The sequence below is a fragment of the Indicator indicator genome, chromosome 29 (genome assembly GCF_027791375.1).
Source record: "Indicator indicator isolate 239-I01 chromosome 29, UM_Iind_1.1, whole genome shotgun sequence".
NCBI classification, from domain to species: domain Eukaryota; kingdom Metazoa; phylum Chordata; class Aves; order Piciformes; family Indicatoridae; genus Indicator; species Indicator indicator.
The window spans coordinates 12,621,306-12,649,248 of NC_072038.1; the positions used below are offsets into that span (position 1 = coordinate 12,621,306).

The 27,943-nt window shown below is 49.1% G+C and overlaps 1 protein-coding gene across 1 annotated transcript in view; it reads left to right on the plus strand.

Annotated features, from left to right (window-relative positions):
- CA10 (carbonic anhydrase 10) overlaps positions 1-27,943 on the plus strand; it is a 131,047-nt gene that overhangs the window by 91,123 nt on the left and 11,981 nt on the right. Inside the window, exon 4 of the mRNA XM_054393949.1 lies at positions 12,993-13,178. Coding sequence (XP_054249924.1) covers positions 12,993-13,178 — 186 coding nt within the window. The remainder of the gene's footprint in view (positions 1-12,992; positions 13,179-27,943) is intronic.

The window sequence follows — 27,943 nt, forward strand, 5'->3', positions numbered from 1 at the left end:
TGCTGGGGTACCTCAGCGAGACTGCCAGTAGGAGGCGTGCCCACAGAGAAACTTTACCAATGCACTTGCCTAGGTGCCTGTCTATGCCTGTATCCTTTGAGAGCATCCCCAACTGAGAGGCCGACTTGTCACCTACCACCAATGCTGGGGCTCCCATATCAAAACACCTAGCTAGCCAAGACAGGACTGGCTCATTATCTTCTCTGATGTAATCCTTCCTCACATGTCTAATTTCCTGTCTGGGTGCATTAGCTGACTGTATGTCATCCTCATCCTCATCATCATCATCATCCTGAGGTCGCTGTCCCCATAATCCTATTTTAATCCTCCGTTGAATTTCTTTGAGTTCAGAGGCACTACCAGCAGTTGCTAATCTACTAGGGTCTACATCCTGACCTACATCTCCATCATCCATGTGGGGTCTCAAGAGGTCTACCAGAGTTTTAAGGCTAACCCTCTCTTCCTCATCAGAAGGATCTTTCTTAAGAGAGGGACCCTGAGTAGAAGGACCCTCATCTCCATCTGCACCATCTCCTGCAGCATCTGCATCTCCTTTACGCTTTCTGGTTACAGTGGCCACCAAATTTACTGGCTTGGTTTTCACATTCACAGCAGAGTTGGAAGAGCAAGTAGCCTTATGTCTTTCTTGACACAGTGCTATCAGTAGCCATATGATTATTCCAAGAAGCAACAAAATTAAGATTAAGGCTAGTACAAGATATCTAGGGTACCACTGGTTACAAAGACCCTCTGTAGTTGTAAGAGGAGTAACAAACTCATATGTGTCTGCTAGCAGATCCATAGTTGAGTTACCATAGCTTCTTAGCCCAATAAGACCACAACAGAATTCACCAACATTCAGTAACTTGTTCTTAACCCAAAGAAACTACTTATATGCCACATATCTCACAATCTTGTCTATCATGCAGGAAACAGCCCATCTGTAGACAATCACACTGATAACAGAGGAAATAAAATTACTCAAAATCCAAAACAGCTTCATTTTGCTTCCTAATCTGAGCAGAAATAAATCAAACAAGCAATCGAGCCCCGAGTTGGAGCGCCAAAAATAAAAAGTGTGTCGGTGTGAGCTGAAATTCCCCCCCACTGACAATAACCAGGCTAGCCCAGTCTGGAAGCAAATGAAAAGCTGTATTTACAAGCAGAGTCTAAAATCTACAGTGAAATGCAATGAATATGTACAAATATACAAAATTCACAACATTCACAAATATATACAATCAACAGAAAAAGCACAACCGATCTCCCTTTGCTTCCCCCCAAGGGGACCCTCCCAAAGGGGCCTCTCTCTCCCAGGAGCTTCCCCCCCAGACCCCCCTGGACAGAGAAGCAGAGTTAGTTAAGCAGAAAGTTGTTAACTTAGCTGCCAAGGTCAGTGTGTTATCTTCAGCCAGAAGAGAAGAAGAAACAGCAGCCAGACAGCCCAGCAACTGCCCCCACTGCAGAACGCAGAATGTGCAGAGTGCCCACTTTGTTTTGGGTAATAGTTCTTAAACATTTCTATCTATCCAATGGAAGTGTTTAGAACAATCGTTATTTTGCTTTCTTACACCCAATAGTGACTTATTTACATTCTTTCACTTTCTCTGTTCTGAACTTTGCAAGGAAAAATTAAAAAGACAGTTTCAAACCATCACATCCTGGCAGTCCTGAAGCCTGCCCAGCACCAAAGGGCTCCTTGCTCACAGCAGTGTCAGCTCCTGGTCTGCAGTGCTCCCACTGATCCCTGCAACAGACCCCAAAGCATGGAGCCAGGAAACAAGCCCCAAGGCCCCAGGCTGCAGCCCTGCCTGGAGCACACTGCTGATCCTTTGTGGTGTGTGGGGGCTGAGCTCTCACTAACAACAGCATCAGTAGCAGAGACCCTGAAGCTAGGCTGGTCACAGATCAGAAGGATACTAGGGAACATGAAGAAGCTCCTTAAATAATTTCTAATCCTTTTTCAGCCTTAATCTTTTCTGTAGTAAGATCTGGCATTACACATTTTCTGCACACATGCTTTCTAGATGATGTAGATTAAGCCTTAGGTCTCTGATTTGTCAGGAGCAGCATGTTGGTGATAGAGTTACTCCTGCAGCCTCAGGCTGGAATACCCCAGGATTATTCCCTCTAGGCTGATCAATTCAGCTGAAATATTCATTTAAAGTATGTGAAGTTGGGACAGTCATCCAGGATGTTAATCCCTGCTTTGCTCTGGACTTCCCCAGGCTTTGTTCCATCTCTTTGCCATGGCTGCTGCTGCCTGCTACATGCATTTATCCCAGAACTGGGCTTTGCAGAGGGCAGGAGAGGCAGGGGCAGGGGCAGGAGGACTCTGGAACACCCCATGGCTGGGGGCAGAGGCACACTCCAGCCACAACGACATCTTGTGGGTAGGTGCTTTGGGGACATGTTGGTTAGAGAATCCAAAGGTGAGGGGGTTCCTTGCTAATTAATGGCATCATGCCTGCTAATTTCTGAATACAGAAAATAAATGGAGGAGCCTCTTCTGTGACCATAAGAGAGTTGGGTGCAATGCAGCCAGCCAGCAGTGTGAGCTGCAAGGTGGACAAGCCTGGTATCAATCTTTTCTACTGAGCTTTCTAACAACCTCCTCCACAGCAGCCTGTAGCAGAGTCTGAAGCCTCCCAGTTCAAGAACTCTGTCCCTATAAAATTCTGTAGCAAAACAGTTCCAGGATCCTGCAGAAGGACCAGAAGGGGCTTTGGTTCAGGGCTTCCTAGAGAAGCTTCTGGCTTTCCCTGCAGTACAACAGGAGTTGAAGCCAAGCAGCTTTTCCCATAAGAGTTAATCCAATTTACAACTCCCCTGGTCTGGCCTCAGCTGACTCTTGCCAGGAGAAGCTCAGGCTGTGGCTGAGCAGGGACCCAGAGCAGGGCCCTCAGCCTTTCAAACTCAGAGAGGATGGTAGGGCAGTGCTGAGAGCGTGGTTTGGATTGTTCCTCTCTCTCCTGCTCTCACAGCACTACCAAACCCACATTGAGATGAGAGTTTATAATCTGCCCCACAGCCTTGACCAAGAGGAGAACCTGTTCACAAGCTTGGATGCAGCACAGCAGCATGGAAAGAGAAGGGAAGATGTCCTGAGCATCACTGGGTGTGCAGAGGCTCCCATTGCTGCCTGCTCTTGTCAGGGTTTGGGTATCCTGCAGCAGCAAACTGCAGAAAGCAGTCAGGAGTTCTGCAAACATCACCAAGAGAAGGGGCCCAGAACAGGCAATGGCTTTACCCAAAGAACAGAAGACCCTAGAGACCCTCCCTCAGGTATTTCAGTTGCTGCAGAGGTGCCCAGGAGCTGCTGCTACAGCAGGAGCAGGGTCACAGCTGTGGCTGCCAACTGCCCACATCTACAGGGCAGCAAAAAGGAGACCAAACCAACCAACAGGTGAGGGGAAATAATCCCTGTGCACAATTACAGATGAAAACTTCAGGATTAACATTTTCCCTAAGTCTAAGGGACAGATTGAGCTGTTTCCTAGGAGTCACCTCCCCATGGAAATGTTGTGACCTGCAAGACTTGTTGCTCAGCACTCCTGAGAACGAGGCCATGGCTGCTACAGTGCTGAGGAGTGGGAAGTGCTGACCTAGATCAGTGTGACTCAGACTCTGAGCATGTGTGGAGCACTTCTGCTTCATCACCCTTCATGTGTCTGCAGGTCCCCACTGGGCACTCTGTGGCCACATTTCAGTGTGGTTGCAGCAGAGCCAGAGCTTGAGGGGCACTGTTTGGCCTGGAGTGTAGAATTTTTGTCTTAGAGGCTGTTGGTTTGATTTTGGTTTGCTTCTGCGTGGCAGGACATGCAGGGCATGAGAGGCAGGGGCTGGGAGGGTTACATTGTTAGGGTGTTATACATAAATGAAAAGAAAGTGCCCTGCCTGCTCTCAGGGAGGGAGGGTGCCATGGAGGCTGGGTGCAGCATGCAACTTGGTGCCTGAAATCACCTCTGGGAAGAGAAATTCTAGCACAGGAGCAGTTAGGTGGCCCTGCCTGTCTGCTTTTCTTATGTAGCAGATCTGGTCCAGTATCCTCATTGCAGATGAGTGTCAACAGCAGAGGGATAATGGATCTGAGTTCAAGCAAAAAACTCCCCTCATAAATTCAGCTGTTTGCAGAGTCAGTTGGTGCCCTACTTTCCAGACTGTCAGAACAAGCAGTTCTGCACAGTCTCTGCTTATTAAAAATGGGGTCCTGAAATCAATACAGCAATATCTTCCAGGAGAGAATTCAATTTATCAACAGATTTGTTATTTTAAAGATGATTAAAGGACTTGTTTATTAGGCATCATCTCCACTTCAGAAAGAGTTGGTATGAGAATAATGAGACATAAGCCACAATAGACTCACAAATCTTTCAATTACTTCTGGAGTGGGTCTCTTTCTGCAAGTGAAGCCTGGGAGCAGTTCCTCTCTTTAGTCTGCATCAGTCACCAATTACATATTAAAAGCTGGCACTGCTCACAGACTCCAGTAGCTCAGGGGCAGACTTATTATTCAGAACCAGGGCATTTAAAATTGTTAGAAATACCAAGTGTGCTGAAATTTTCATTAGTGCCTTGTAAGAAATACTTTCTGTGATCTGCAGGACTTAAGTTTTGAAAGCTGTGGCTCAGCTTCTGCCTGAGTCCTGTCTGCTTAGGAAGAACACTTAAAGGATTTCCTCTGCTGCAGGCAAGAACAGCAAACCTGGGTGGGAATGAGCCTCATCCTCAGCCCAGACAAAGAGAGCAGGGCTGGCTCTGCACTGTGCAGGAGCTCACAGATTCATAGAATCACAGAATGGGTTGGGGTGGAAGGGATCTTAAAGCTCATCCAGTTCCAAGCCCCAGCCATGGGCAGGGACACCTCCCACCAGCCCAGGCTGCTCAAGGCCTCATCCAGCCTGGCCTGGAACACTCCCATGGAGGAGGCATCCACAGCCTCCCTGGGCAACCTGTTCCAGAGTCTCACCACCCTCATTCTCAAGAATTTCTTCCTCATCTCCAGTCTCAGTCTCCCCTCTCCCAGCTCAAAGCCATTGTCCCTCATCCCTCCACTCCCAGCCCTTGGCAAAAGCAGGAATGTGCCCACACAATGCATCTGCAGACCCCAGAGGTGGGCAAGAAACCACACCACAGGCTTTTGGGAGCATCCACCCAGCCTCTGCTTTGCATGCTGCAGAAAGGAAAGCAGTGCAAAAACAGGAGGAAAAGCAAGTGCCAGGAAATGGGAATGCTGCTCCTTACCTGCACAGCAAGTGCTGGTTTGAAGGAACCTCCCTGGGAAGATGGCAAGGATGAGCCTCCAACGCTTTTGTTTCAACAGATTACACATTCTTGAAACTCTTCAGGATATGTATGATAAAAGAAGTCTTGAAAATGAACTGCCTGGAAAGCTCAGATCCTGACTAGCCTGAATTGTATGCCCAGTGGGAAAGCATTTAGTCCCATGCTGACTCCTAGTTCACTTTATCCCTTCCTCCTTTCCTCATGGCCCCTGCTGCAAAGCCAGATGAATCTGGTTTGGGAGCACAGCGACCAGGAAAAGCAGAGGGGAATTGATGGTAAATTGGCATGACACAAATTGGTTTTCTAAAAGCCATTTTCAGAAGAGTTTCTCCCCATTTCTTTCAAACCTGAGCCGGCAGAAGAGAGTCTTTCACTCTGCTTGGGAGTAATGCAAGAGCAAAGATTGCTTCTTGGCATTCAGAGCTTTGTGTCTTTTTGATTCCTTGTACAAATACTCATTTACACAAGGGCAGAGCACCTGGAGCTCTCAGGAGAGGAGCACACTGAACAAAGGAAGAGTCCTTCCCCAGAGCTGTGCAATCTAGAGACGCAGCAAGGAGCCTGCAGTGGGCAAGAAATCAACCAACCCACACAAACCCAACAGACAAACACAAAGGCTCTTGGCCAGGGGCTAGCAGAAGAGTGCTCAGACGTGAAGTCCTTCTGAGGGAAGGGAAGGCTTCTGACTGAAAGGGCTTTGTGTGCACACCCACCAGCTGGACAAGGGACACCCCACTAGAGCTCTGGAGCCATCAGGGAGGGCAAGGTCTGCCCCTGGGCTGCCATTCACCTCTAGCTCATGCTGTAGCCCAAAATCCCCAGCATCTTCCATCCAGCTTGGGCACTGACTCTCAGAGAGGGTTGAACTGGAGCTGTACTGGAGCACAGAGCAGATTCCTCTGGTGAAGCTGAAATTGGTTGAGCCAGGAGATGCACCAGCAGCTGAGAGCAGAACTGCAGCCAGTCAGCCAGCTGCCTGTCAGCTGTTCAGCAGGGACAGTTCTCTACCATTTACAGCCTTCTGCAAACATGTGGAAGCCTTCAGCTCTTCTGACATCCTATATCAGAAACCACAATCATCCTTATCACTGCTTTAATGCAGATCCTTCAAACCAAACCCTCGTTACCGACTGCTGCACTGAATTAGGGTAGTGAGTCCCCAGGCCCCCGTTACTCCCTCAGTTACTTACTGCCTTAGCCTAATTCTACACTAAGGTTAATGAACTAAAAGCAACACACCACAAAGGCAATCTTTCCCTCTTTCATATCATGTTTCTGCTGTGTCACAGCACAGGCTGAGACACGTCCCCAGGGTGGCTGCAGACACAGGGGTGCGAGTCTAGCCCCACAGCATTCTCAAACACAGGAGCAGCACACTCCAGGAGGAGCCTGAGTCCCCTGCTGATAAATCCAAGGACCTGCCATGGTGCAGGCCCAGCCCTGCCTGCCCTTGAAACATTAATTTAAAAGCCTGGTGGTGGCCTCAGTGTGGAGCCTGTGCCACATCCCCCTGTGGTCACAGCAGACTCAGAAGGTGGCATCAGCCCCTGAGCAGTTCCCCTGGCTGAAGGCAGCTGTGCTGGTGCCTTCTGTGCTGGGTACCTGCACATGGCACAGCCCTTGCTGTGTGAAGTCTCTTCAGCACACCTTGCAAGATCATTTGTTTTCACACATTCCTCTTCTCCACCTCAGCTTGTCTGCAAATGTTCAGGCTGCAGGCTTCAAGACACTACAGAGCAGAGGACAGTGAACAATGAGATTCACTCTCCTTTTCTACAGCAAAAAAAACCCCCAAACTCCTCATTAGTTCTTTTTTTTTCACCCAGACAGCACATAATGGATCCCTCCTTGCAGGAAGCCCTCAGCATCGCATCACCCACTTAAAATCCTTACTGGTCCCTCAAGCCTTAACCCCACACTAGTGGAAGCAGGTCTCTTGCCAGTTCCTCTGCTTTCTCTTTCAATACTTTCATTTTCATTTTTAAAATCCAATGAGACCTGCAGGATGAAATTCCCCCACTGCAGGTGGTTTGAGTGTGGCTGGAATATTGCAGGTCAAGGAGAGGATGATCTCCCAGTAGAGCACACAGCAGTTACTAACATCAGGCACCATCAACTTGGCTGCATCTGCTTGAGGCTTCCTAGCCCCTAACAAGCCAAAATCATTGCATTAAAGGAGTAGTGGCCATGCAATAAAGCACTTCATTAGCCTAAAAGGAGCATGTGGCATAGAGACTCTGCAGGGTGCCACCAGTGCCCCAGGAGCTGCCTCATCCACCCCAGCCTGGGTATGTCGTTATCTCAGACAAACCACGACCCTGCAGTCCCCCCTTTTACAGTCCTATTTTTGTTGCAGAGTGGAGCAGGCACCACTGGAGCACGTTACTGTGATCCCTGGGAGCTGACATCTTGTGCTGATTAGCGAGGCAGCCTGAGCAGTTCGTTGGTGAGGCTGGCTCCAGGTTTGCTACAGATGGGTCACTGAAGGGAAGCAGAGAGGCAGCACTGCAAAGGAGTGAGCAGGAAAGGCTCTTCCTGAACAGGCTGCTTTAAAAAGTGCCAACAAGTGTGTGGTGCCACATGCTGCCACACCACACTGCATCAGGCAGGTAAATGGGTTAACTGGACTCATTAACAGCACTGCCTTTGCAAAACTTTTCAGCTCAGAAGATGAAAAGCTGGTTTGAATCTTTGCACTTCTGCATTCTGCATGCCTGGCACAGGCTGGTTTTAATCAAATATTGATGCTGCTGCCCGTTGTTCTTCAAAGCTCTGCAATTACACCACAGCTCCCTCGCAGTGAGTGGCTCTGTGTCACAGCTCTGCTGGTTCCTTACCTTTATTTCCCTCCCTTCCACTTTCTCCTTCATGAACACCACATAGGATCTGTTGGATTCTTGCCAGGAAAGGCACCCTGAGTGCTTTCCTTCTCTGATGGCCTCCAAGCAGCCTGCATCCCCCAGAGGCTTGGTTGTGACTAGAAACCTGCTTGACCGATGCAGCAGCCCCCAGGGCTGTGTCGCACAGCGGAAACCAACACTCGTGGGACCAAAGCCACGGCTTAGTCATGTCACACAGAAGAGTTTTCGTCGTCCTGGCTGTCCCCCGGCAGGAAGTGGCAACTCCATGGGACGGGCCAGCAGCGCCCTCTGCTGGCAGCGGGAAAGGCTGCGGGAAGCAGGGCTGGGATTCGCCTCCGCTGCCTTCGACTAAAGCAGGAAAGGCTGCGAACGTGTAGCTGAGCCTAACCCCCAGACACTTACAGGCACATCTAAAGAAGCTCTTGACTGGGAGGGTCATGAAGCCTGCTGGTCACTGAAAACAGCACTGGGAACGGCGTCCTCACAACCTGCCACGAGTCCTTTCCATACTGTTGATTACAATAATTAAACCTAGAGATGAAGCTCAGTTCATCACTGCACCTAGAAACTCCAGTTCAGGTGACCGGAGCTGCACAGGACAGTCTCATCTGAGCGTGAGGAAGCCAAGAGAATGTCCTGGAGTTCCTCTTGACTCACCCATGGATACAACAAGCAGCTGTGGGGCTTGGCATTTTTTAAGCCCTTTGGGACCCAGGGTTCGGTATCAGTGGTAAAGTTTTACCATTCCCATGGAGCTTTCCTCTTCTGCTGGGATATGGGATCCAGGAGGAAAATGTGGAACTCAGGTGGCGGATGATCAAAACTTGGTTATTGCAGGATATAGAACTGGGACACCTCAACACCTTCAAAGGACTCTTCAATCCTTGGTGGTTTGCTTCCCTGCACAGCACCAGGCCTTCTCTGGACTATGTCTATTTCCATCCTAAAGAAAGGGACATCTGACAGTGCAGATAAGATCCAAGGACACCATGGCAGGTAGCCACACAAGATTGATTTGCTTGCTCCCTTACATTCAGTGCAGCTCCACTGGCAGGTACTGGTGCAAGTAAAGACGTTCTTGGAACTAATCTTCAGGCCACTCTTCCCTGCATGAATCCCAAATGGGCTGCTTCACTGCTTCCTAAGGGTCCCTGCAAGCAGAGAGCCTGCCCTGCTCCTTGGAGAAGGGTGACAGTGAAGACAGAGTGGGACTGGAAGGCAAAGAGCTGCTCCTCCTTTCCTTCTGCATCCCCTGCTTGCATTTCTAGTGTGGCTTCACCCTTCAGCAGGATTCTTTTTCTGTCACTTGCGCTGAGGGTTTTGAAGGCTATTTTAACACAGACTGTAATGTAAAGATGTAGGCCACCAAGGAAGTTCTGAAAATATTTAGTTCAGGACTAGCTGTGGAAGAGAAGATGAAGGGAAGAAGCTGTACAGTTAACTAGGACACAGGAAGAATCCTTCCACAAGTGCAGGGCTAAAGCACATCATTAGAAAAATATGTCTGGGGGCTGCTTTGGGGGCTGGGTTGGTACTTTTGTCCTAATGGTCATAAAGGTCTGTGGAATTCCAAGATAAAGATCCACCAAAGTTTGTGTTTACTGGGGATCAGGATTTCTATTGACTTGGCTTCTGTTCCCTTTTTCAAAGAGCAGAACTGGGACATTTTCCTGATCACAGCACCAGCAAGTTCTACACAGATTCCACAGGAGTATTCAGATCTTCCTTGGAAGCACAGCACAGAATATCTTAGCAGCCTGTGCCTGTGTGCCTGCCTTGTATCAAGATAAAGAGAGAATAATGCTGCTGGGGAATTATGTGCACAAAGCCCTGTGAAGTAAGATTTAAAAGTAATGAGATTAAATAGAAAATAACTACATCAGGAATATGTTAATCATTTAATTAAAGTCTACCAAAGTTGAACCATTCCACAATTAGGGCTGAAGCCCATCCACGTGCTCTCTTCTACTTGGGGATCTGATCCCAGGAAAAATTACCTGCTGGAAGCCTTGCTCAGTGTGTGAGGCAAATGGGGTCAGCTGAGGATGTGATATGATCATGAACTCTGACAGTGGTGGACTTTGCTGTCCCCTCAGACAGGCTCTCACTGATGTTTAACATGCTTTGCACTGCAGCCTCATCTCTAGTGCATAAGAGAAATGTAGATATTGATCCTTCTGACAAACAGGAGGGCAGCATTCAGTGCTCCTTTCCCCCCGAGTTTCTTTGCTGTGTTTTCATCTCTGTATAAATGTTCAGGCCAAACAGAACCACAGAACAAAAGAGCTACCCAGCAGCAGAGCAAGCAGCAGCACAGTGAAGGGCTTGGCACCCAGATTAGTCTGCCACATGAAGGAAATAGTTACACAGATCTTAACAGATCTGTTCTCTTATCCTGTTAAACTGCCCCAGAACTCCTCATCCAGTCCACAACGGATCCCTTGCTTGCTGCAGCAGCAGAGTGTTGGCTGCAGCAGTCAGAGTCCACACCTTTCCCAGCAGTGTCCCTGTGGATCTGTGGCAGAGTGCACAGAACACGGGGAGCAGCCCTCCCCTGGCCTCTGTGCCTGCAGCCTGTGACAAGGCCATGTCCATCTTTGCTTTCCACAAACCCAAGGAGTTTCATGCCCTGAAAGGAGAGGCTGCCATCACTTCAAAGGCTCAGTGCCATGAAATATGGAAAATCCATTTTTGTCTGTAGGCTCCCAGTGAGCAAGATCAGAACCGTCTTGTCCTCCAGAGGCAGTCAGCACTGCATGCAGTGAAAGGGCAGCAACAACAGAAGCAAACTTCTTTTGTCTGGAGTTGGTTTTTTGCACACCCTCCTCTACTGAGGATAATGCGTTGGGGGGCTTGGATTCTGCATTTCCTGGTGACAAGTCTGTGCTCATGCAAGAGATGTTTAGAGTCTCCCTTCAAGTGTCCATCCCTCTCTGCAGGTCAGACATGAGGCAGACACTTCAGGTCAGACCCTTCAATCCACCACTGTGTTGCTCACCTGCAGCTGGGACTCTGTTGTGAGGCAGCCAGAGCAGCCTCCTTACAGGCACTGCCTTTTGATGGGGGGGAGAATGAGCAAGCCAAATCTTGCTCCTGGTCATCAGTTTGCCTCCTATCATTTCCCCTCTCTGCTCTCCAGTCATTTGATGCATATTAGGGGTTATTTGGGTCACTTTTACCTTGAGAGAGAAAATAATGGTAGCCTAGTTTGAGATTTGTACCAATTTAGGGGAGAAAATGGATGGTGAATATTTTGCATAGCTGCTAAATTGAACAGTGAGTTTCCAAAGGTGAGCAGAGGCTTTAAACCCTTCCCTCTGTTTGTTTTTAAACTACAGCTGTTCCTTCTGCTTAGCAACTTTCTGTCATTCCCACACAGTGCACTGAAAGTGAGTTCAGTAACTCCTTGCAGCTCTTCACTGAGCTGGGTGTGTAATTGCCCTCCGGAGCGGTTGTAACGGAGGTGGTTGTGGTTTATTTGCAATGAAGAGGGAGCTTTGTGTTCATTGCTGTTCCTACTCATGGCTGCTTACTTTGAATGGGAACAAACACAACAACCAAAACATCTGTACCCAGTCTGAGGCAGAGCAGGCAGGGGCTGGCTAATCTCCCCGTCTCTCTGCCTTCGCACACTCTCTGCCCTGTAACTTTTTACAGTGCCGCAGGAGAGCAGAGCATGAAACTCACTAATTAGTATCACAGATAAAATGACACTGCAGCACTGTTAATTACTACAGGGCTCTAATACAGAACTGCCATGTCTTTAGTTTTAAATTGAAGTGTAACAAAGCATAGTATTGCTGCACTTCCCCTCCATTCAGAGCCATGCAGAATGCTGAGAGAGGAAGCACGCTGACTGGCACATGCCACCTCCTGATGGCATCAGCTGAGCAACCTCTTCCTCAGGAACTTCTCCTCTGGCAGTGGACATTGTGACAGCATTAGATCCCATATGAAACATGTCCACAACCAGTTTGCACAACATTCAGTCTCTTTAACATAGAGATGACTCTTGGGGAGCATCGCAGCTGTCTGAGGTGTGGTGGGAACGGGGGTCTAGGGTCAAGCTGTGATTAGTTCTCCACTGCTATAGCCAAATATCTGGCAGCTGTGAGTACAAAATACTCACACAAACCTAAGAGACTTGCAGAGGAGGACAGTGACAGCCTAGCCTCTCCCTGCAGCTCCAGCAGGGCTCATGTTTGGGAGTGATTACAGCTCTGCTTGGTGCAGCACCTTTACTTTGGGATGACTTGGTTATAAATGTTCAAAGGAGAAAATGAGTTACATTTTGGATTTGTTCAAATGTACTTAAATTAATTGATGTCAGCTGAAATGTTCACATTTTCAGTGCAGAAGTTTTGTAATGAAGCCATTATTCAGAGCTTGCATAAAAAAATATTCTGAAGGCCTCCTTGTGTAGAAGTGAACTGAGGCTGCTCCTGTGCCAGCCCCCTGCCTTGGCCAGGGTCCATAGATCTGTAGATTCATAGAATCACAGAATGGTTTGGGTTGGAAGGGTCCTTAAAGCTCATCCAGTTCCAACCCCCTGCTATGGGCAGGGACACCTCCCACCAGCCCAGGTTGCTCAAGGCCTTATCCAACCTGGCTTGGAGCCCCTCCATGGAAGGGGCAACCACAACCTCCCCAGGCAACCTGTTCCAGGGTCTCACTCTCCCTGCAAAGAATTTCTTCCTAATCTCCAGTCTCAATCTGCCCCCCAGGCTTCAATTGGCATTGCGTCTGTACCTGTGGGTCAGCAGAGTGTGTGCAGTGTGAGGCTGCAGGGGTTGCAGCATGCCCATGTTCTCTGGACAAAACGCCTGTTTTGCCCCCCGTGCCCAGGTCAGCGGGACCATGTACAACACGGGCAGACACGTGTCGCTGCGGCTCGACAAGGAGCACCTGGTCAACATCTCTGGGGGGCCCATGACCTACAGCCACCGCCTGGAGGAGATCCGGTTACACTTCGGGAGCGAGGACAGCCAGGGCTCTGAGCACCTCCTCAACGGCCAGGCCTTCTCCGGGGAGGTAAGGTCAGCCTGCTGCAGCTGGGGCTGCACCAGCACCAGCCATCTGCCTCCCATTGCTGCCTGAAGGCACTTGCAGACTGCTGGGGACTCAGCAAAACTCCTTCCCTTAGCACAGGGTCATAAAAATGGATGGAAAAGGTCTCTGAGATCATCCAGCCCAACCATCAACCCAGCACCACCATGGCCGCTAAACCACTGCCCCAAGTGCCATGGCCACACCTTTCTTGCACGCCTCCAGGAATGGGGACTCTACCATCTCCTAGGGCAGCCTCTTCCAATCTCTGACCACTCTCGCAGCAAAGAAATTTTTCCTCATCTCCAACCTAACCCTCCCCTGGCACAATTTCAGGCCATTCCCCCAGCCTGAACCTGCTGTGTTTGTTGCCTGCACCTCTGGGAATAAGCGAAGTGCCACCTGTGCCATCTCTCCCAGAGTCCTGGGATGAGTCAGGCACTGCAGTTATTAAAGAACAGGGAATTAATTGCAGAGCTGTCAAATGCTGGTGCTGTAATTGATGGTAATGATTTGCTTTGGTTGACAAGCTACAGGGGTGTAGAACACAGCCAGTGGCAGCTCTCTCTTACACAACTGACTTCTGGCGGCCTTCATTCAACTCTGTGCTCAGTGACCATGTAATGTGATGCTCCTTTAAGAGCTGGCACTCAAGTGTGCTGCAGTAAACAAGGTCTCTGCTTTGCCACTCAGAGTCACGCAGAGCAAAGCAGGGGGGCTGAAGGGGAGAGCAAACCTTTGGCTGGCAGATACCACAGCACTTGGAGCACCACCTCAGATGTTTTACAAGGAGTTGTAAATGCATGAGCCCTGGACTAGAGCAAAAGGTGCACTGGTGGAGCATTGCTCTGCCACACCTACTGTTAACTCTTAACTAGGCTCTCCTGGGTCTGAGAGCAGGGCTTTGGGAGGACTGCTAACCTTTGGTGTTTGCTAATAGATACCTTCAGGCTTCCTTAATGGAAGCAGAAAAACTGGCTGAGTGGAAAGCTCTGCCAGCCAGCCAGCCATGCACAGCTGGATCCACAGTGTCTGCAGCATCCATCTGGTTATCAGATTCCTCCTGCAGTGAGCAGGAGCAGATCAGCATCTGCAGGGGGTGATGGTTCCCGATAGCCAGAGACACATCTCAGGGCAGGACAAATCACTCTGTGGAGAAGCATCTCCCTTGACAACAGAGCAGAGACAAGCAGCAGGCCAAGGAGCTTAGAGTCCTTTTCAGATGTGAGATGAACTCTGTCCTTTTGAGGATGTTTTTCAGAGCTCCAGACAGCTGCCTGGGGTGACTGGACAGGTAAGTTCCCACTAGGTCAAGTATTACAATGCTCTCTGCACATCTGGAAACCACACCTAACATCTAAGAGAGGAGTTTGCACCTAGGGACTTCTTTCTGCCTGGTGAAGATGTAGGCAGCACTCAGAGCAAGCTCAAGAGCACTGTGGTGGTACCATGGCAGGAAAACCAATCCAGAAATAGCAAATTGCTTCAAAATATGCTGTGGTCTGAGTGACACCCAGAGGCTAGTAATTGCCAGGCTTTAACGCTTAACTAGGTGTTAAAGGCTGTCAAGAGAGATCGCTGCGATAATCTGGTTACCTTTGAGCCCCTAATTGTCACTTCAGCAGGCAGAACAACCCAACTAATGCTTAAGTAGTTTGAGTGTTAGGGCTTTAAAACTGTCTATCAGGTTATCATCAATATGTTTGGCACTGCTGACACAGAAAGGAAAGGCAGGTTTGGAATGCTTAGATAATAAATGGAGCATTTACTTGTCCCTCTGATGCATACTTGAGGCTGTTTAATTCCCTACTCTTTACATAAGCATCCTGCTGTATTAGAATGATTAAAAAGAATCTTGGCTCAAGCAAAGTCCCCAGCTAAGACACCAATCATTGATCTCTGCTGCCTGGTGGCTCTATGCAAAGCAGTTTTTAATGCACCAGAGCCCACAGCTGCTGAGAAAGGACCTTCCTCAGGCAGCAGCATCACAGAACACAGCACAGTGAGCAGAGTGCTGGTGGCCAGGCACTGTCTGCCCTGTTCAAACAAAAGGTAACGACCTCCAAAAGTTCTGTGGCAAAAATGGGGCCCTTGAACCCTCCCATGTGGCAAAGCCATAAAAATCCATTTCAATATTTTCTTTCTCTAAGCAGAAAAGTGCAGGATGTGCCTCTTTGTGGCTGTGCTCTGCAGCAGCCTTATGGATGCAAGGGCAGAAAGTCAAGGAGCTGAATTGCTTGGGGTTAGGAACTTATCACAAGCTTCAAACAAGAGACACCAGTCCACAACACATAAAAGTTTAGATTCTTTTTTCTCTGCCCACCAAGTCACCCTTCACAAAGCCATTGGCAGAGATTGTCAACACCCAGAGATTTCAGCAGCTGCAGTGCACAGGTAGACAAACACACATTGCAGGCTGTGCAGATGCTTTGGGATGGAGATTTGATTTGCTGCCACTAAGGAATCAAATAAAATACATGGAAATGGGAATGAAAGGGAGAGGCTGGCAATGCTGAGCTGCCAACCTGCTCCTGCCACTGCTGTGTCTCTAACTGCAGGCACAGTCTGAGTGGGAAGGTCCAGGAAAGTGAGGGATCAGAGAGATCAGGGCTGCAAATCCAGCTGCTGGTATTTTTAGAAGCAGGCTGTCAGACAGCCTGGGAGAAGCATCTGGCCAGCTGGGATCATTTAATCCATCCTGCTGCATTAAATTGCAGCCTGGATTTACATCAGGGACAGTGGCTCTGGCACGGGGACCTTCTGTGCACCTTGGACTTGCCTGAGTGGTTCCCAGCAGCCTCCCCAACAACCCTGATGCTGAGATTGGTTATGCAGAGCAAAGCCAACTCCAAACCAAGCCCAAGCCCTTTTCCTGGAGCAGTCCTGTTGTGTGCTGTGGCTGCAGTGATGCTGGCAGAACCATCAGGTCCTGGCCAGTCAGCAGTCAGAAGAAAGAGGCAGGACAAGCCAGCTCTCTGCTGTGCTCCCTGCTACAAACCATTCCCATCTCCTTTCTCTCATAAGGCTCCTGCCTTCTTCCCCAGAATTTCATCACCTGGAAGCTGAACATCCCACTGCACCTCCCTGGGATGTTTAGCTCAGGGCTCTGCCTGCTTTTCTGAACTCAGGGACAGTCCAGCTTCTGCTCATTTTCTCCACACAGTTCCCTCCATTTTCCCAACATCCAGATCCCCTTCTCCTGTCTCTTTCTGTTGTGTTCCCTGGATGTGTGAATGTGTGAGTCTAGCATAGTTCTTCATCAGACTGTGCTAGCACATAGTCCTTCCTCTTCCTCAGGGGAGGAGCACTGAATCACTGGGCAGGGGACAGGAACCTCCTGCTCCTCCAGATCCACCTTGCTACCAAAGCAGAGTGAGCTTTCAGCCAGCCCCTGTGAGTCCTCACAGCATCTCTCCTGCCACAGCTGGCAGAAGGCAGTCTGAAATTCAGCTCCATCCATTGCCACAGGCCTCCTCTGTTCCATTTCAGAGACTTTACTGGGAAGGATGCAGGTCAGGTTTAAATCTCTTAGCCTGCAGATAAGTTTACTGTACTCCAGTGCTTATTAATGGTGAAAAATAAGCCTCTGAGGAAAGCAGCAGATGAGGGAACACATGTCTAATGGAAGGGTGCTTTAATAAAATCTCTATAACCTTCAGATTAATGTTCAGCTTCAGAGGAGAAAGTCAATAGGATAATGAATTAAATTGCTATAGGAACAGAATATAAATCAGGAAGAGGTGGTGGTATTGTCATCACTACAGTGTGAAGAGACTATTCACAGGAGTAATTCAAAGCCAGTGGGAGGTGAACATGGGCATTAGCTGCAAGAATGCACCTCTGTCCACCCTCCAGATTACAGAGATGTTATCAAATATTCATAGCCATAAAAGCAGAGTTGAAGTCCAGCAGACACTTATTCATCAGCAACTGCTTGTTGTGTTTTCCTAAACCCAGATCGATTTTATATTGGAAGTTAAATGGAGGTTTATTGCTGGTTAATAGAACACAGAATGGGATTGAACAACACATTAGCACAGGCTGAGGGATATTCACACCTGGCTGTGGTCTGGCTGAGCCCTGGGAAATCCCTTTCCACCCTCTTCTTAGGGAAGTTCAGCTCTGTAGCAGATGTGGTTTGGCAGCAGGTTGCCTGCTCTGCCCTCCCTCTAAAAATACTTGGAGTTGGAATGGGCATAGCCCATGGGAAAAGAGCAGAGAGCGTGTTCCAAGGAAGAGTGCTGCTGGGATGATTCAGACAGAAGAACTTGCAGGGGGGCACACCTGGAAACCTGTGAGACCTGTCCAAAGCATTTCTAAGTGCTCCCAAAATGCTTCCCAAAGAACAGGGAGATGATTGCTCAAGATTCTAAGCCAAAGCCTGGCTGACTGAAGAGTCACTGAGGTGCTAAGGCTGATGCACTGCTGTCCTGGAAGCAGCAATGGAACAGCCACAGCTGCTGCTCTGCAGAGCCAGGGGAAGCAGTGCACAAGGGCTGAACATGGTCTATCTACACAGACCTGGCAGTTAGATCACAGCTTGCTGAGCTCTCACTCTGTGGCCTCACTTCTGAGAGAAGCAGAAGCTGGAAGGGCAGCTCAGAGTGCCCTGAGACTCCTGGGCAGTGCAGAACACCTGAACACCCCTTAGGCTCCCAGGGAGAGCACAACATCTAAGCCCCAACCCTTCTACTCCCCTACAGACACAGAGCTGCTGGCTGCTCTCACCATGCCCCTCAGCTCTGTGGAGTCCTGCAACAGCTCCTGCAGCTCAGCTCAGCACCAGTGGAAGTGAAGGAGAGGAAATCTGGGGCACATAGCAACTGAACAAGCAACCACAGCCCCCCTATCCTACAGGAGTGCAGACAGGGACAAGCTACAAAATATGAAATATCTGCAGGTGTCCTGAGATGCTGCAGTGAATTCCCAGCATCCAGTCCTGCAAACCTTTATGGCAGGGCTCATTTCCGAGGTTCCTCTCATCAGTTTGTTCTGACCCTTGTGTACTTTCATGTCTCACACACCTCAAAGCACCTGAGTTACAGCCACTGCTGGGGGAGAGGTGTCAGGGAGTGATTCCTTGAAGCCAGAAGCTGAGAATGGGTGGAAAGCAGGGCAGGAACTGAGCCAACAACATCCATGGCTACTGGGCAGTGACAGCGCTGGCAAATAGCAGCCAGAATAACCTGGTGGCATCCAGGTTCTGTAAGCAGCATAAGGACAAGGTTCAAAATGCAGCTGCCATTCCTCACTGAGGAAGCCTCTCCTTCTGAGCTGCTCTATTGGAACCCAGAAGAAAAATTACTTTCCAAGAACATGGAACAGGATTTTTTTGTGGTATGTTTTACATCAAAAGGCTGCAAACCCCCTACAGAGGCTACGTGCTAGAAATGTATCTTCATCCTGAGTAACCTTCACTGGCAGCTTCATCTTTACCACTTGGAGCAGCTGACTTGTAACTGATGTCCCTTCCTGCATTATTTGGCCAGGCAGCCATCTTCAAGTGCTGGGTAATATACACTTGTTAAATAACAAACCCCAGAGCTGGAGAGCCAGGGGAAGCTGCAGGGTCAAGGGAAGGTGTAAGCAGCTATAAATCACTGATTGGACCTGCAGGAAGAGCAACAATTCAGAGCCAGTGAGGCTGGGCTGTATCTGAACAGCTCCATTGCCCCTCTGCACTCTCAGCCTTCCATGTAGTGCTGCTGGACCCACACTGCCATTTCTAAAGGAAAACGAGACTGTAGAACCACCCTGGGTTATCCCTCCCCTCGAAAAAGCCTTAATTACACAAATCAAGTTATATAACAGCCAGACTTTATATCAGCAATAAAGAATTTTACCTCATGTATAATCAGCTCCATAAACAGCACCCAGAGGGGGCTTCACCTTTCTGAAGCCTGATGAGCAGTGGAAATCCAAAGGAGGGCTTTGCCTCATTGCTTTGCAAGGGAAAGGACTGACAGACCCTGCTGCAGGTCTGCTGTGTGTTTGGTGAGATAATACTGGGAAAGTTTCAGGGTTTACTGGAAGCAAATTGTTAGAGCCTGTTTCTCCTGGTGTATGAACCACAGGAGTTTAGTGTTGCAGCAATGAGGAAGGAGGATTGGCCCTGGATGCAGCTGTGGCTCTTTGTAGAGCCCCAGCTGAGAAAGAGGTACAGGGGAAGCATCAAATATTTACTTCTTGAGCAACAAGGCTGACAGTAAGCCATAACCAAAAGGAACAGGCATTGCATTTTACAATCCCAGACAACCATTAGATACCATCTGGGCTGAAGGATGCTTTAGAAGAGGTCTTTAAGCACTCACAAAGTTTGAGACTGAGTTTCAGGTACCTGAGCAGCATTTTGATCTTTGCTTTAAGTCTCAGCTTTTTTCCTGCTCTCAGATGTCTGGGGGATCTGTGCAGGCACTGTCACAGCAAACAAAGGAAGGACCTTTACAGGGTGCCTGTTTGGATTGGTTCCACCTGGTACCATTGCCCAGCACAAACTGCAGCAACGCCTTCAGGATGTATTGAATGCTTGAACACTGCAGATAAATCCCCTGGGGATCAGTAACTGTTTTGAGAAGGTTCTGTTCAGGTGAAGGCTGTGACATTTCTGGGTGTGGTGTTTGAGGAAGCCATCCTTAAAGCAATGAATGAAGGGCTGCAGAAGTCTGGGGACCAGCTGCTGCATGGCACTGAAGTGCTCTCCATTAGCACCAGTGATGTGCAGTAGGACTCCTGCTCTCAAGTCACTCTGCAAATGTTTCTTGCTGTCACCTCCCTCTGCTCTGCTGAGACACAGCCTGACAAGAGTTCTCAGCACAAGAGCATGGAGCTGTTGTGACAGGACAAGGGGTGATGGTTTAACCCAAAAGAGGGAGATTTAGGCTGCAGAGAAAGGAGCAATATTTGACACTGAGGGTGGTGAGAGCCTGGCACAGGCTGGCCAGAGGTGGGAGATGCCCTGGAACCATCTCAGGGCAGTTTTTTGGGGCTCTGAGCAACCTCCTCTGGTTGCAGATGTCCCTGCTGACTGCAGGGGAATTGGAGTAGGTGACCTTTAAAGGACCCTTCCAATCCAAACCAGTCTGGAATTCTACTCCTCCCAAGTCCCTGGCTTCCCCAGTTTCACCAGAGCACATCATTCTTCCTGGATCCTACACAGGAAGTTCTGAGTGCTGGATGCCAGGGGCTCCATTTCTGGGGCCCAGTGGTTTTGCTTCTGCCTATTGGCTTCTGGAGCATCTGTGGTAGGATCTCCATAGATGCAGCCTGCTGGGACTGGAGAGACTCTGCAGGCAGATTTGTAAAGGCTTGGGTTGGGTTTTCTTTCCCTTCTTTTCCATTATCCACACATATGTGACTGTTCCCTGCCAGAAACCTTCCCTTCTTTTTGACTCTTCAGGGCTACCCCTCCCTTAGCAGAACTGTCCCAGCAAAGCACAAGCCCTAGGAGAATGTCACCTTGCACCAGGGCAGCATGTGACAGTGCAAAATCTCTGCTGCATGGAATGAGGAACACTGCAGCTCTGGGATGCTGAGGGAAGCAGAGCCCTTCACAGGAAATGGGGCTTGCACTTTTACTCTCCTGCTACCAGCTGCTCTCTGTTTTGGCAGGGGAGGGGAGGAGAGGAGAGCCTCAGTGCACCCAGCACAGGCTGTCAAATCCAAATCCCTTCGCTGCCCTCATTTTAAAATTCAGCATCATAAAGCACCAAGGTGGAGTCTTTCTGCTTAGAGTAGCAGCTGCAGCATTTGCTCTTAAACCACTGGGACATGAAAACATTCAGCACTCTAAAGCTCCAGTGTCACTCAGGAAGCATTTGCTTTGCCTCTTTCCAAACGATGCTCATTTGCTCGGGGTGACCTGACTTGATACAGGACGATTCTGCCTTAATTAAAGAGTAATTTGCCTCTGCAGCCAAAACCCTGCACTCACTTCGAAATGGGTTTTATGTGACCTGGCAATGATTTTTCCATTATACTTCTTGTAAATGTAACTTTCCCCCCACGTGTTCAATGTAGCATTCCAGGGAAAGGAGGGCTCAGGCTGGCTTCTTACACAACAGTTGCTATGGCCAAGCACAAAAGAAAACAAAACCAAGCAGATGTGGATTTTTGCTATCTTTGCAGTTTACCAAACTAAAAGATAACTGAGCAGCTACTGCAGACATTGCCCTGAACAGAACTCTGGTGCAGGCAGTGCCCTTTTGTCTGAGCAAAGCCACATCAGCTGTTATTTTTGTATACCAAGGATGGACATCAGGATGCCAAGAACTGCAATTCACACCTAGCCCAGCCCAGCCTGGTGCTGCCTGTATGCTGGAAGGTGAGCATCATGAGCAGAGCCCAGAGTGAGAACAGATGAGACACAAAGCTCACAAGATGCTGGCCCAGCAGCAGCAAGCACAGCAGCTCCTCAGGCAGTAGCAGGTTTGTTGCTGAGCACTGACACAGCCACAGCCCCTGGTTGAACACAGCTGGTTCAGTACCTGTGTGCAGGCAAAGCCTGGCTCTGGGAGCAGGCATGGCCCTCAGAGCCCATAGTGGGCATCCCCACTGGGTTTATGTTACTCTGTGCAAATGGAAGGTCTTCAGACAGCAGATGTGACCCTGTCTGAACAGTCTCAACTCACAGGTAAAGCTCTCCTGAGTGCCTAGCTCATACCCAGGTCCAGATCAGCCAAAGGAGCCCAGACAGCAGGAAAGGTCTTCCACATCCCACATGGATGCTCTGGTCACTGTGACTTGGGCCCTAGATGGTGAGGGGACCACATTCTCCTAGGACTGAGTCACCCAGGAGCTGCCCCAGCTCAGAGGTCTCCCTCATAGTCACTGGTGTCTAATGCCCAGTGGCAGCTTTCACCCCCTCCCATTAGCTCTCTGACCCTCAGTCTATTTCTGTCACTCCAGCCCCTCCTTTTCTGGCTCTTTGGCCCTTACCTTACGTTTAGGAGTTTCCTATGAGGTGTTTTTGTGCCTCAGTCAAAATTCCGCTAGTGCCTGTCAGCTGCAGCTGCTTTGATTGCTGTGGCAGGGCAGGCTGTGAGCTGCAGTTACCTTCTCATTGAGCAGGTAGGGCTGACCTGCAGCAGCACTGCAGACCTGCCCTTCATTAAGAGCACACAGACACACTGCCTCCCAAAGTACTTCACTGCTCAGGTGTGGGGGGTTAACCATCTAGGTAGTTGCTACTTGCAGGAAAGACTGAGAAGGCAATGCTGTCTGCTGGCAAAATCCTGGCAGGCAGTGGATTTGGGGATTTTACCAGCTCTGAAGGGGAGAAAACTGAAGGATCTGTTATCACTTCATAGGCAGCTCTCTGAGGTGATTACAATGAGAACATTTCTGAGGCACAGCTACCTTTAGAACAGCTGAGTGAGAGGAGGCACAACAGCCTCAGTGCTGAGGCTCTGCAGAATTGGAGTCAAAGTCTCTTCTTGCCTTCTTTTCCCTTCTCTCCTTTACCTGTGCACTCTTATCTCAGTATAAACTGCCTGCACATTACTGACACAGCTGCCAAGATCTGCTGCTTTAAACCTTGGTAGAAATAAATTCATTCTCTTTAGTTACTTCTGAGCCCTTGGATTGGGGGCTGTAATCCAGCTGCTACGAGAACATTTCCTACCCAACAGTCTCCCACAGGCACCTTCAGAGCACCACATGGGAGTTACTACTCTGCAAGCCCTGTCGGAGGCAAGGAGGGATCTGGATTTTAAGTGGAATGGGCAGGTCTGTTACTGTCCATCCCTTTCCATCATCTCAAAGCTTATTTGCTCTTCCTTATCAAAATAGGAACATGCCACTGCTGTCTGCTCCCTGCCAGTGCTGCTGATAACACAACCAGCTGGCAGCACAGCCTTGGTCTGCTGCCCCCTCAGCGTGGGGCTGGTCAGAGGCCCCTGGCACAGCCTCCCAAATGCAGAATTCCTATCAAAAAAACATTGATAGTTTTTCCTTTCCAGGAATATTCAGTGTGAAAAGTACACATGAGGCAGCTTTGCCAGAGCTCTGGCCCCACTTCTCTGTGCTGTGAAATTACCTTGTGGCTTTGGGGTCTGTAGATGGTCCCTAGGGAGCACTATGACATTGACCTGTGGAGCCAGTTTTACCCAAAATACAAATTCCTACCCCAAGACTGCTCCACTGAGGCTGTACTTTGGTACATTTCTTTCCATTTTAACCTTCAGAGTAGTGGTGCTGTGATCTAATGGACAAGCTGGGGAGAATGGTGCTGCTGTGGTTCTAAACTGTGCAGTCCATCCCTGACAGTTCCTGCTTTAGGCACCGTCAGTGCCATGAGACAGGCAGCAGGCAGGAAGATTTCCACACACACCCAAGGCTGCAAATTACAGCCCAGCCCCAGGAGTGTGGTTCAGGGTAGTCTTCTCTACAGGAGCCTGAAAGCTCCCATAGACCATCTGCCTGTACCCACCACTTCCTACACAGGGACAGCCCTGCTGGGAGAAATGATAGCACAGGAAAATCCACAGATCCCTGCAAGGCAAAGTGGTGATGAAGACATCAGGTCCCCAGGCTCTTGGCTAGATCACAGGACCCAGTGGCAGGCAATCAGGGAGGTTTCTGATAGCCTCTGCTTGTGTTTCAGCCAAACTCCTTTGCAGCCGAGGTCCCTGCAGGAGGTGCTGTGCTCCTGACACGTCAGTGATTCCCAGCAAAGTCCTGCTTCAGCAAAACGAATCCCAGCCAGCCCTTGCTGTGATCAGTGTGATGCCTTGTTCTGTGGGAAGCCCAAGGATGTGTTCAGTTAAGAGGATTTTCACTGTTTGATTTGTAGCTTAGAGCCTCCCTATCCACTGTTCCTAAGTCACAAGAGGCACAATAGAGGAGCTGTTCTTCCTCCTCACGGGCAGAGCTGCTCCCCAGGGCAGTTAATTAGAAAAAAAGGGGGAGGGAATCACCCTTCTTCTGGCAGATTGTACTGAATGTCTGTCTGCTTGGCTCTCACAGGGTCTGCCTTTAGAAATCCAGGAAAATTATGAAAGGGAAAATGGTAGGGGAAAAAAATTTAAAGTAAAATCAGTCTCTGTAGTTCCAAAAGCCTTTTTCCTGTGGCCTGTTTGAAAACCCACACCTGCTTTGCAGCCACTCAGTACAGGGGATGGACACATCAAAGAGAGCTGGAAATCTTTTGTTACAATCCTGGCTGGCAGGCAGCCTGCTTGGGCTCTGTCCCCACAAATCCTCACAGACACTGACAGCCCAGTGGCCCGTGGGCATGCCAGCAAAGGTAGAGAGAGGCAGGATGTGTCCACAGTGCAGCTGTTATGGAGCACAAGGGAGAGGGTCACAGCCCCAGGAAAGCAGGACGTGATCCCTAGGATGCAAAATATTGAAACCCATCTAAATGCAAAAGCTTTGGGCCCCACTCTGATCTTCTCTATGAACTTCATGTTCAGTTTTGCTTATTTGATGCACACAAAGCATTGCCAAGTAATAAAGCATCTAGAAACAGCCAATCCTGTAGAAAGTACCAGGTGATGAGAGTGAAAAGAGAGCTTTTAAAGAGACACAGCCCTGCTGGCTAGCAGGGGAGGACACTTCAGCTTTGTGGTGCCACCCATTTCTGGTATGCCCTTGGAAACTCATCGATATGCTGGCTGTGATCACCAAGCAATCTTGGGGCAGCTTGAAGCAGGTGGATTCTACCTGCTGGATGGTGCTCCTGGTGATGTGCTCTGGGAGTGGCAGCTGATAACTCCCAGTGAATGAGCACTGTTAAATCTGAAGGTGTGCATCGTTTGAAACACAGAACAAAACAAAAGGGGGTTCCAGAGAGCCACAGAACTGCTGAGCTGCATCATCCAGCAGCAGCTGCAGATCAGTCCCCCAGTGCTTGTGAGGAGCAAAATGTCTAAAGCACATTTACACACAGCTTAAAGCACAGTGAAAGCAACACTCAGGAGCTTTTGCATGTCTGAAATTCAGTGATGCTAATTGTGTGACATCAGAGCTAAAGCCCAGGATGTTTGTGCAGCACAAAGGGAAGAGGCAGTGCTGTAACCTGCCGGAGCAGCTCAGCTTAGTTTTCTGTGCTTGGAGAGCAATCTGTGACATCCTCAGAGCGATGCTGGCCACAGAGCAGCAGAGCTGCCCCTTCCCACTGTGCTGGGCAGCAGTCTGGCCTCAGAGCTGTACTCACTGCCCTCTGAGCACCACTGCCAAAGGAGCCCAGGGTATATTTAAGGACCATTTTGCTCTTTGAGGAAATGCACAGTGAGCAATGGCAAACAGCTGGGCAGCAGTGCTGAGAAAATGACAGATGGGAGGTGACAGGAAGAAAGAGAAAAGGGCAGGGGAGATGCCTGGTGTCCATAAAGCCAGGGAATGTGCAGGTCTGTGTCTGGGCAGGGCCAGAGTCATCAGCTGGGGTGGCACAGACATTGTTACAGCAACGTCTGAGCAGGGGGAATGGCTCAAAAGGAGCTCAATTAGTCCATGAGCTTGGGCTTGATTTCATCTTTTCATCTGCTGTCAGCACCCAGAGTTGACAGGGGGCTACTGGAGCAAAATTCCAGTCGGTTAAACCAAGGTGGGCAGCCTCAGTTCTGAGCAGAAACTCAGCCCAGCCTGGCAAAGCAGTTGAGCTGGGCTGGAACTGCAGGGGGAAAGCAGAGAAACTGAGTTCTGGGCTGGAGCAGAGCCAACAGCAACTTTCTGTAACGTATTGGAGAGATGTAATGCCCCCAGGTACTAACAAATGCACTTTCACAGCTCAGCTTCAGAGCCTTACACGTTTCTCTTTTTTTCTGAAATGTCCTAAAAATCTCAACCTTGCTGTTGAGGCTCACAATTATTTTGAGCCAACCTATTTCCCTGGTGAGTTACCCTCTTTTCTTCTGCAGCAAATTTCTTCTGCTTGACTCCCAGTTCTGCACAAAGTGATTTATTGTAAGGTTGCATTTTTGCTTCCCTCCTGCAAAGTGTCAGGTTCTGAACAAGATCAAATCATCTTCTGCACTTCAGTATTGACTAATTTGAATTATTAAACCTTTCTCCCAAGAAAAGCTCCCTGCTGTGTGCTGAGGAACCAGCAATTTCTAATAGAATCCAGGATCATCTTTTCTTGAGGAGATATGGGGACCCCTAGACAGAATTCAGGCTTTAAGCTGAGCTCACAGTTCAAGAGTATTTTGGTTAGAGCAGGAAGAATCAGATGTTTCCTTGTCCTTTCCCTCTGTGTCTCCCTTTAGACTTGCAGTGAGAGCTGGCCAGGGCTGGAGGAGCAGCAGCACATGACTTGTTGTGCAGTAAAACTGAGTGATACATATTTAGGTTAATGAGAAAGCTAAACACAGAGTTTGCATATATCCTGCACTTCCCAAATCAAAATCAATCTTCTCTTAGGTATCTTTTTGCTGGTACCCAGTCCCCATTGCCTTAACGTTCTCTGGGCTGCTTTGCTCCCAGCAGCCTAGCAAAGCCACAGGGTTGGAGTGTTGCTGGCTGAGGTGATGGCTACACTTCTGTTGGCATTTCTGACATGCCAGCTCTTGGCCTCACTGACAAATAATCAGCTGCTTTAGCAGCTCAGGCTCTGCAGACAGCACAGCCTGCCTTGGCAGCACAGCACAACAGTGCCTACAGATGGTGACCATCTCACCACACAGCACAACATTACCTACAGATGGTGACCATCTCACCACACAGCACAATTTTACCTACAGATGGTGACCATCTCACCACACAGCACAATTTTACCTACAGATGGTGACCATCTCACCACACAACATTACCTACAGATGGTGACCATCTCACCACACAGCACAACATTACCTACAGATGGTGACCATCTCACCACACAACATTACTTACAGATGGTGACCATCTCACCACACAACATTACCTACAGATGATGACCATCTCACCACACAGCACAACATTACCTACAGATGGTGACCATCTCACCACACAACATTACCTACAGATGATGACCATCTCACCACACAGCACAACATTACCTACAGATGGTGACCATCTCACCACACAACATTACCTACAGATGATGACCATCTCACCACACAACATTGCCTACAGATGATGACCATCTCACCACACAACATTGCCTACAGATGATGACCATCTCACCACACAGCACACTGCTCACTGCAGCACAGGACATCAGACCCATGCTCAGTGATGGCAGCCTGACAAAGTAATGAAGTCATGCACAGGGTCCACATTAGGGACCCTGTGCATTAGGGAATCCCAGAATGGCTCAGGTTGGAAGGGACCCCAAAGCTCATCTGCTCCAACCCTCCTGCCATGGGCAGGGACACCTCTCAACGAGACTCAGCTGCTCAAGGTCTCATCCAGTTTAACATTTGACTCATGCATCCTCTCCACCACCACAGCACTGATATTCCTGAGGACTTTCAGTAAGTCACTGACAGAGGCATTCCAGAACTGTTTGGGACTGTTTTTACCCAGGCTGGGCTTTCCTCAGACTTTAGCCCTCAGCTCCCATTCAGAGATTTAAGGTTACAATCATTGGCAGTCATCTCCATCCCAAATGATTTTCCACTTTTCCCGGACTTTAATTCCCTGCTCTCAGTCTGCCATCAAAGCCATTGGTAATCTGAGCTTCTTTTTGCACCAGTAGCCTCTTAAAACACAGCCTCAGTTCTGTGCTTCCCTCACGTACAGCCCATGCTGCTGGCTTAAAAATACAAACTCCTGTGCTTCGGTTTTGGCCCAGAAAAATGATGTTTTTAACAATGTACTTCTGCACTCAAGAG